The 10,970-nt window shown below is 37.7% G+C and overlaps 1 protein-coding gene across 1 annotated transcript in view; it reads right to left on the bottom strand.

The window, feature by feature from the left end:
* Phlpp2 (PH domain and leucine rich repeat protein phosphatase 2) overlaps window positions 1-9,620 on the bottom strand; it is a gene marked incomplete at its 5' end in the record, with an annotated part of 65,942 nt that extends 56,322 nt beyond the window's left edge. Inside the window, 1 exon segment of the mRNA XM_013503948.1 lies at window positions 9,340-9,620. Coding sequence (XP_013359402.1) covers window positions 9,340-9,620 — 281 coding nt within the window.
* Between the last annotated feature and the right edge of the window lie 1,350 nt (window positions 9,621-10,970).

The raw sequence follows: 10,970 nt of genomic DNA on the forward strand, positions 1-10,970 counted from the left end.
AAAAAAAAAAAAAAAAAAGGAAGTACCTAAGACATCTTCCTAAAATAATACAAATCCATCTGAACATTCCTATTTCAGGATATAAAGCTTAATATACTCAAATATTATAATCTCATATAATGACTACATATTCTGAACCAAGAAATAATTATACTTTTAAACTGTTACTTGCTCAACTTTCCTTTCTTTCTGGAGAAAACTGAGAAGTGGAAACATCCTAATTCTGATATATTTTACATGCTGAAATTTCCTGGTCTAAGAGTTTCCAGGCTCTGTACACTTTGGAAACCCCCTGTATCAGTGATGGTGAATCTTTTAGAGAGCAACTTCAAACTGCAACCCAAAACCATTTATTTATCACAAATGCCAACACTGCAACTGAACCTGAATATTGAAGTTTTAGTTTAGAAAAAAAAAACTCCACATTAACATATTTTGTCTTAAAAGAAAAATACAATAACGTGCATGCCATAGGTTTGCCACCACTGCTCTACATATTTCCACATAAAGATGATATTTTGTCTGGTGGTAGAAAAAAACCCAAAAGAACCTCCACACCTGCTTTCATTAATTTAGCATAAACAAGCAATATTTCAAAAAGTACCCAAAAAAGGAAAATGTGAGACCAATTCCACGTACTTATTAAACTTATATGCTTAAGAGAGTGGATTACGGGGAAGGGATACACAATAATATGCTTACAGCTCAATGTTTTGTTTCAAAGTCCCAAAGCTTTAGGAAGCTAGTGATTATTTTTTAAATCTCCCACAAATCAAAGAGAAATTATATATTGCAAAACAATTGTAAGAGAGTAATGCTGGCAACAAAAAGCTATATTCAACATCTGAATTACTTCCACTACTGCTTTAGGGTGACAAGATACTGCAGTTCATTTAAACCTGAATATGGCCACATGATAATTTCTCATTAAACCAGGCAATGAATGCAACAATGTTAACAACCACATCAGGGTTTACACCTGTGTCAATCTCATTAAAAAATTAGCATGCTTGTAATCCCAGCTACTCAGGAGGGTGAGGTAAAAAGATCACAAGTTTGAGCCCAGCCTGGGCAACTTAAAGAGACTCTGTCTCAAAATAAAAAATTTAAAAAGGGCTAGGGATGTAGCCCAGTTATTTTCAGGGATGTAGCCCTGAACTTGATTCTCAGCACTGCAACAACAACATGCTAATCTTCAGGTCTCACTATGTAGTTCAGGCTGGCCTTGAACTCACAGCAACCCTCCCGTCTCAGCCTCCCAAGTGCTGTGATTAAATTTAACATAATGTCCCCTGCGTTTATCCATGTTGTTACACTGTACCCCATAAATGTACAAAATGTAATAAAACTTAAACAAAAGAGAATATGCTAGGACCATGACAAAAAAAATAGCTTATCTTTAGGCAAACAGTATTATTTTCTATTGCTAAAATAATTTATCCATAAGAGAGTTCAAATCACTTCATATGTCATTTACATCAGGAAACCTAAAAGCTATGTTTTTAATTATCATATTCCATTACATCTAATACACCATTTTTTATGCACCACTGTTGTATTACAAAAAATATAGCTGGGTGTGGTAGCACATGCCTGTAATACCAGCTACTTTGAAGGCTGAGGCTCAGGATCACAAGTTCAAGGCCACATGGACAATTTATGAGACCCTCTCTCAAAATTTGTTTAAAAAGATTTCTGGGAAGCAGTTCCCTAATCCTTAGTAACAAAAGTGTCTTAGTTATCCACACGCCCCGTGGATCACCCCTGAATTAGAAACGAAGTGACTCGGGATATGTGCTGGTCACTAGAGAGACCAACCACAGACTGGAGAGTTGGAACTTTGAGCCACTCTGCCCAGATAGGGAAGACAAGAGAGCTAAAGGCTCACTTCAGTCATATAAGCCAATGATTCAATTGGTCATACATTTGTAACAAACCCCCAGTATAAACTGCAGAAGTTCAGTGCAGCTTCCAGGTTGGGGAATACTTCAAAGTGCCAGGATGGTGGCAGCCCAAGATTTCCTGGGGAGAAGGGACAGAAGCTCTGCACTGGGAACCCTCCAAACCTTACCCTATGTTTCTCTTCAGTCAGCTTGTTCTGACTGTAGCCTTTATATTAAAATTATAATCGTAAGTACAACACTTTCCTGAGTTCTGTGCATCTTTCCAGCGAGTTACTGAACCTGAGGTGGGTAGTGAGAATTTCCAAATTAGTAGCCAGCTGTTAAGAAGTTCAGGTGGCCTGAGGAACCCTGAAGAGCTGCTGAGATCTAAAAGAAAGTCAGTCTTGTCTGGGATTATGTCCTTTAGTTTGTAAAATTAGCACTAACCTAGGTGATCAGTGTCAGAAGTACATTACAATAAACCAGATGGTGTTAGAATAACCATTAAGAATGAAAAAAAAAAACACTGCCAATTAAGCCATGACCTAGCACCAACTGTAAGAAACATGCTGACTGCAGACAGAAGTATTAAAATATAAAACAGGGGCCAGGGAGATAGCTCAGTGGCACAGCACCTGGCTGTCAAGTGTGAGGTCATGAGTGCGATTCCTAGTACCAAAAAAAAAAAAAATTATATGTTATAAATATATATAAACAAAGCTTCAACATAAAATTATGTATATTCTAATTAATGATGTACAGTATCTCCTCCATCTCCCCTTTCTCCTCCTCTTCTTTGTTTTGTTGTTTGAAACAAGTCTTGCTATGCATGCATCCCAGGCTGGCCCTGAACTCTGGTCCTCTTGCCTCAGGCTCCTGAGTCCTAGCATTACAGGCAGGAACCACCAGGCTCAGCCTATTTCTAAGTTTTAAAATAGTACAGAAATATGAAGCACAAAACAAAACTGGGCACAGACACACCTATAATTCCAATTACTCAGGAGGCTGAGGAAGGAGGATCCAAAATTCCAGGCCAGAGTAGGGAACTTTGGGAAGCCCTATCTCAAAATAAAGATTTAAAAAACAGCTAAAGATATACCTCAGTGCTCTCTGGGTTCAATTCCTAGTATTAATCCCACTCCCACTGCCCCCTGAACACAATAAATTCCTTTTACTGTCCTTATTGGTAATCAGTTGGGTATCTATCTTGAAATAGAAATTTTCATTTCATTTCAAAATATGGTGTCAGGGCTCAGGATGCAGCTCAGTGGTAGAGTACTTGCCTATCTTGGTTTTTAAAAATTTATTACAATAAAAAACACATTGCTATTAGTCATGAGTGTCTTTAATTGTGCTGTCGTGGCTGCCTCAGGTGTCTGAATCAATTCAAAAATTTATCTTTCATGGTCCTTTTGTTTTCCCCATATCCAGCGAAGTCACATAGGACTATATCCAGTGAATAAGATGGATGAAGACAAACTAATGTTTTATGAGCCTGCTTTTCCATGGACTAGTACTCAACAGCAGCACTTACCATATCTTTCATCACATTTCATAAATACTCAGGAAAGAGGACTTCCAGAAGTGCTTCAGAAAGTCGCAAGAACAGGGCAGGGGATATAGCTCAGTGGCACAGTGCCCACCTAGCAAGCATGAGCCCCTCAGTTCGATTCTCAGTACCAAAAAAAAAAAAAAAAAGTGGCAAGAACATGGGATGATAAGTGTGTTTGAACCAAGGAAGATTAATGGCAAGGTGTCTCTCACTGTAATAATTTTAAAAATTTAAACATTCACCATACACTTTATTTTAATCACACCTTGTGTGTGTGTGCATGTAACAAATTTTGGTGACTTGCAAGAAGTCACCCAGCAAGTCAGTGACAAAAAGGGATTAGGACTCAGTAACCAGTGTAGCTCAATGTTAAAACCTTGGGTTCAATACCCAATACCACAAAAATAAAATAAAAATTTAAAAATCAAGACCCCAAATCCTGAGTATCTTCTGTTATAAACATCCTATTCATTCTTAGTTTATCTTAAAATGGTTATCAAACACTTAGAAATCTTAGTCATTTTAACAACTAAGACTAAAAGTAGATATATTACCATGAGTCAAAGGGCAATCCACTTTATTACATATGATCTTGTTACAGTTTTCAGATGGGAGGCAATGATTACACTAAGCTTCACTGGTGAGTCATTTATCACTTGAACAGTTCAATAGAAAAAGGCAAGGCCACACAATACAACATGAGAAGCAGTAGACGAGGACTTCTGGTATGTCCCATCTGCACCCTACCAACAGTCAGCTTCAGAAATGGTGTTTTCAACCTGAACTCTCTGAGCCTGTTTCAGACCCATAAAACAAAGGGAATGTTCTCAGCAATTCCCAATGGGAAGTTCTTTGGGGGCAGGACAATTCTTTGCTGTCTCACACATTGAGGGCTCTCTGCTCCTTCCCCCATAAATGTTGGTAACTCTCCAGTAATTGTGACAAGCAAAAGCCCTGACCCTACACATAATTGGAGGTGGGGTGGTGTTGGGTGGAAGAGACTTAGTTTCACTAACAGATGATCTCTCTATGGTTCCCTCAAGTGCAAAAATTCTATAAACTACAAACCATTCATTTATATTCAAGTGACTAGTCCATAAATGGAAAAAAAAAAAAAAAAGTAGAAAAAGAAGAAAGAATTAAGTGATTTGGAGACAACCAAGATTTTAAGTTCCATTTACCTACTTCCAGGCCCTAGCTTAGGGAATCACAATATAAAGATTTAGGGGCAACCGTTTAGTCAACACAAGAGTACTACTAAGAGTTAAATGAGTTGTAACAACCTAAATAGGTGATATTTATTCAGCATTTGGGGCTAGGAGCATAGTTCGTGGTAGAATATATGCTCTGCATGCTGTAAGCCCTGGGTTTAATTCCAGGCAGAGGCAGAGGCAGAGGGAAAGAAGTAGCACTTTACTTCCTTGCTCCTCAAAGTACACTACAACACTTAGAAGCTTAATAGAAATACACAATCTCAGACCCTATCCTAGATCTACTGAATCAGAATCTGTGTTAATAAGCTTCCCAAGTGGATGGTTCAAGAAATACTATTTTACAATTACTAATTCATTTAAACGTGTAATTAATTTAATCCTCATGACAACTCAACAATGTAAACATTGTCCTCCATTTTACAGATTAGTAAACTGAGGCAAGGCAAGCATGAAGTACTTGTAACTGTCAGTTACTATGCCATGATTTAAACTGACAAATTTTTGTTCTAGACCCTAACCTGTAGACCATTACTGCTCTCTCAATTTTTAAACAACTTATACTGTTATCCATAACTGTAGCCAGGTGTGGTGGCTCATGCCTATAATTCCAGCACTATAGGAGGCTGAGGCAGAAGAATTACAAATCTGAGGCCAGCCTAGGCAACTTGGAGACTTAGCAAGAGCCTGTCTCAAAATAAATAAAATGGGACAGGGATATAGGCAATGGTAGGGCACTCCTGGCTCAATGCACAGTATTGGAAAAAAAAAAAAAAAAAAAAATTGGTGTCTAAGTACTTTTTAATGATACAATTAAGATAATCTATTAGGTGAAGCAGGAGGATATAAACTTGAATATACGGTATGAAACCAAATATGTAATTATTAAGAAATGTACATGTGGTCAAAAAAGATCTGGGATAAATGTTACCAATACAGGTTAAGAAGATGAGATCTGCTGGGTACAACAGTGCCAGCACCGGAGAGGCCGAAGTAGAAGGATCAAGAGTTCAAGGCCAGCCTGTGCTGCACAGTGAGACCCTGTGTCAAAAAGCACAGTAACAAAAAGAAAATGGAATCTGGCATCAGAATGTCATAGTTCAAACTCCAGCTCTACCATTTCCTACTTTGATTATTTTTAAGGTGAGATGCTTAATTCTCTTAAACCTCACTTTCCACATCTATAAAGTGGGAACCATAAAAAAGTAATTAATTAATTAAATAAAGTAGTGACAGTTTTTACTCCATAATTTTTTGGGGACGCCATGGGGTAAAGAACACAATGCCTAAGTACTGAATATTATTATTCGTCTTTATGCTTTTTAGTTTCCAAAAGTTCTTCAATAAACATACATCATACTTCAGTAATACCTTGACTGCTGACTATCTTATAAAGGGTTATGTGAAGAAAGTGCATACTCCTCTTATTAGATAATATAAGAATGAACTCAAGCAATTAACAGCTCAGTAAGAGACTGAAAGAAGATCTTGAAATAGCCATAATTAAGCAGTAAAACTCCGTAAAACTTCATAAGGGAGCTGCTGTGCCGGCTCCTCTCCTATAGGGCCTTTACTCAGAAGTCTATCATCTACCTTCAATGCTGGGCATTCCAAATTCATGGCAGTATCTGCCTGACCATGAGTAAGCTACTGGACATCTCTCAAAGTCTCAATCTTGGGCAGGGATATAGCTCAGCGGCACAGCGCCTGCCTGGCAAGCACAAGGTCCTGAGTTTGATTTCCAGTACAAAAAAAAACTCAATCTTCCCCCACTTGGAACAAAATGATACTCCTCCACTGGAGTTATCGTAAGGATTTAATGAGGAAAACATGCACAAAGCTACCTATGCACACACTGCCCAGTGTGCAAGCACTGCAAATTAGCTGAGTCCGATCGTCATCCTTATCATCATCTTTAGTTAAGTTCTAGAGCTCTTACTCCAGTAATAAAAATATATCTGTCATTTTAAACTACAGCTCAATAGTGTTTTCATTATTTTCCAATTGACTGTATCTTCAAAAAGCTCTTTCACTATAAATTATCAAGAGAACAGGGCTAAAAAAGAGACAAACATTCCATTCTAAATATAGTTTAGATTTATATAATTAAATAAACGAAGTCACATTTGGATTCTTTACTAATTATACAACTAGCAGTAGCAAACTCATTCCAGAAAGGTTTTCTCTCTTCTAGTACCTTTGTATACATAAACATAGCAAACAAATGAGTAAGTCACATGCTTAAGTGAACTCAAAACACTACCAGCTATAATTTAGGTCAACACTTTCCACCTGATAAAATTAGATCAGACTCAGTGCTGAGATTTAGAAAAGCCTAAGGATCACCCAGTCTGATCCTTCTGTTGTACAAATAGATTTAGGAAATGTAGTTAAATGGTAAACAAGGAAAACATTCAAATGCTAATCTACTGTTTCAGATATTATCCAAATCCTAAAAAGAATACAAGTATATTTAATTTACTTTTAAAATTACTTCAGCTTTTAGCTTAGCTAAAGGTGTTACTATTAATACCACACTTCTGAGGTGCCAGCTTTCTAACTCTGAACAGTCCTGAACCCACAGCTTTGAATTCTATTTCAAGATATTTCTTTCCGTAATCCTAGCAATCTGGGCACTGAGGCAGAAGGATCCCAAATTGGAGTCCAGCCTGGGCAATTCAGTGATTTAGTGAGGCCCTGCCTCAAAAAATAGAAATGTAAAGGCTCTGTGTTCAATCCCCAGTACCACAGGGATTAAAAAAAATTTAAAAAACCTTTATTAGAAGCTATGTGAAGGATAGAAAAACAATGATCAGGATGTGTGGATTTTGTTTCTGCTGTTTTCTGAGACAGGCACATGCTGGTCTCACACTACATAGACCAATCCAGACTCAAACTCTCATTCCTCCTGCCTCAGCTTCTCAAAGGCTGGGATTACCAGCACATGCCACCATGGCTGGTTAATGGTTGGGTATTTAAACAGGTGTGATTGATGTCTAATGCAAATAACCAATAGTGATTTCTCTCTGTAAAGCTAGATTAAAGAGTTCATATTTATAGTATAAGATTACAAGGCTATTTTTCTTCGTGTTTATGTAAAAACTTTAAGACATGAATGGCTCTTAAACCTGTGGAAATATGCACAACTTAAATCATGAAGAGAACTGAAAATTAAAACAAAACAGCAAAATTCTGATCAAATTTGTAAAAACTTAAGTCATTAGGGGTAGGAAAAGATTTCTCCTTGAAATGTTGATTTTACACTTCTCCAATTTAACACAGCCTGAGGGCATAGCTCAGTGGTACACAGCGTGGCTAGCACACGCAAAGCATTGGGTTTGTTCCCCAGTCCTACAAATAAATACTATCAACAATCATTTCTGTTAACAGGCAGGTATATGATCATCTTGAGTATGTTTCTATATTTACATATAAAATTTAATACTAATGCTTTGGAAAAAAGGGAGAATGGGAATACTTTCATATTTTAGATGGGAATATAAAATAATCTCTATAAAGAAACTGACAGTAACTATCAAAATCATAAATGATTATATCTTTTGACTCAGCAATTCTACTTCAATAAGTTTACCCTGCGATAAACTCCCACAAGAGATATTAAACTGATAAGAACAGATACTACACTTGATCCTAACCAAAAGGCCGAGAAGCGATTCCCACAAGAGATATAGTAGGTAAACTGGGCATGGTGACACACACCTGTAATCCCAGCACTTGGGAGGCTGAGGCAGGAGAATCGAGGCCACCCTGGACTACATAGTGAGTTCAAGGCCAGCCTGGACTACAGAGCAAAACCCTGTCTCAAAAAAACAAAACAAAACAAAAAAAAGTGAAAGAGAGATATAGGAGGTAAAAGGACATTCACTGCAACATTGCTTGCAGTATTAAAATGGGTAACAATCTAAATGTCCATAGAAGGAGATGGGCTAAAATTATGATTCATAAAATGGAAAACAACACTACTGTAGCAGTAAATAGTAACTATATAGATATTAACATAGAAAGACCTCTAAGAAATAGTAAATCAATGTACTGTATACATACATATAATAAATATATAAATATAATATCCCTAGGACACATAAAAAATTAGTAATAACAGTTTTCCTAAAAAAGTCTGGGTGGCTGAGGAACAGGGGACAGAGGACTTGTATCTTACTCTATACACATTTATACATTTCAATTTCATTATATTTACTCTCCAAAAAAATTAACTTTTAAAATACTTATTTTAAATTTGGATGTCTTACAGTATATTCCAAGTAAAAGGATTCTCAAATTTTCCTTCATGACAGTTTTAAATTCAAGAGTATAAAGTCAGCATTCCAAGGACAAATCTTTTTTCAAGCCTACAGACGGGTGGCAGGGGAAGACACTAACATCCAGGCCTATGGACACACACCTGTAATCCCAGCACTCTGGGAGGCTGAGGCAGGAAGATTACAATTTTGAGCACAGTGTAGGCAACAAAGTGACTTAGTGAGATTCTATCTCAAAATGAAAAACAAAAATTTTTTTTTAAAAAAGGGCTAGGGATGCAGCTCAATGCAAAGGCCCTGGGTTGAATCCCCAGTACTACAAAATTAAAAAATAAAAAATCCTAAAGTCTGCTTCCAAGCAAAAACACGTTATTTGTACTGCAGAAAGATTAATAATGAAACTCAGACCTCACCTGACCAGGTCCCCATGAAGCTGCAAATAAAGACTTTCTCTCCCCTCTCCAGCACATATTTCTGACACTGGTGTCTCTACTGTGCAAAGGACGAGATGTAAGTCAGAGGCGGCAGAGGAGGAAGAGGTGGAGGCGGTGCTTGCAGTGGCAGTGGTTGTGTCAGCTCCATAAAGGTAAACACAGCCTCTCTTCACATCTTCTCTCAGCCAGTCTCTTTCTCGAGAACCAAACCTACTTCTCCTATTCAAACAATTTCTGCTCCCATTGCGCTTCATATTTCTCTGAAAAATACCAACAGAATGAAATCATCAGCTAGAACATTTGACTGAATTAGACATGTTCAGTCCTCACACCACCTCTCTATTTCATATGCAGCAACTCTGCTCAGGTCTCCCCTCCTCCTGTGGGGCTCCTGCATGCCAAGTCCGTTTTTATCCTGTTCGCAGTACTAGGGGTTGAACCCAGGGCCTTCTAACTGACCTACATCCCCAGACATGTTTATTTTTTATTTTAAGACAAGGTCTCACTAAGTCACTAGTTACCCAGCCTGAGCTCCAACTCCCAATCTTCCTGCCTCAGCTTCCCAGAGGGCTGAGACTACAGGTGCGTGCGGCCATGCCTGGCTTGCCATATCCATTCTCAATGTGGATGACCTAACTTTCTTTTTGGCTAGCTGTTCATGTCTCCACCTGCTATCTCTGGCCTGTTTTTCTGTTTTCAGAAAGGTGTCAAAAAAAACAAAGCCCAGAGCACTGCGGTGCACACCTATAATCCCGGCACTGAGGTAAGGATCACCATGAGTTCACTATCCTACACAACACGGCCATGTCCACAAAAAGAATAACAAAACATGTATCTACTACCCAAGTTGCACAAATTTTTAACATTTTCCTATATTTAGTGCAAATGCTTGTAATTTTAAAAATATATATAATACATCCTTACATATATAGATAAGGCTGCCTGATATTCTACTACAATCCCTTCCCTTCCTACCCTGAAACACAACACACCACTGTATTTGGTATTTATCACTACACACGTTTTTATATATTTTTCATATATGTATAAAGTATCTACATTACTATTTTACCTGATTTAAAAGTTTATCTAAATCTTAAGATAGCTTATGTCTAACCCCGCAACTTTATTTGATTCAACACTGGTTTAGATATGTTTGTTAATACACCTAGCTCATTCATTTGAATAATACTTCATTACATGACTACATGGCAATTTATCCACTCTTCCATTTAGCTTGTTTCCACACACCTATAATCCCAGCACTAAGGATGCTGAGGCACAAGGATCATGACAAGTTCAAGGTCAGCCAAGGTTATACATAAAAGGTTCAAGCCTGACCTGGACTATACAGTAGTACTTCATCCTAAAAAAACGGAAAGTTTTTGTGCAAGTCTTTTTATGCAAATATGTACATTTTCCTAACCCTCTGCTGCATATTCCAAAAAAGCAAGTACAGTATTAGCACAGTAGTTCATTTTCCAAGCCAGGCCTGGTGGCACATGCCCATAATCCCAGCACTCTGGGAGGTTGAGACAGAAAGATCATAGATTTAAGCCCAGCCTGGGCAACCTAATGGACTCAGTGAGACTTTCTCTCAAAATTTTACA

Source organism: Chinchilla lanigera, unplaced genomic scaffold, assembly GCF_000276665.1.
Source record: "Chinchilla lanigera isolate Chin_1 unplaced genomic scaffold, ChiLan1.0 scaffold00083, whole genome shotgun sequence".
In the NCBI taxonomy this organism is placed as follows: domain Eukaryota; kingdom Metazoa; phylum Chordata; class Mammalia; order Rodentia; family Chinchillidae; genus Chinchilla; species Chinchilla lanigera.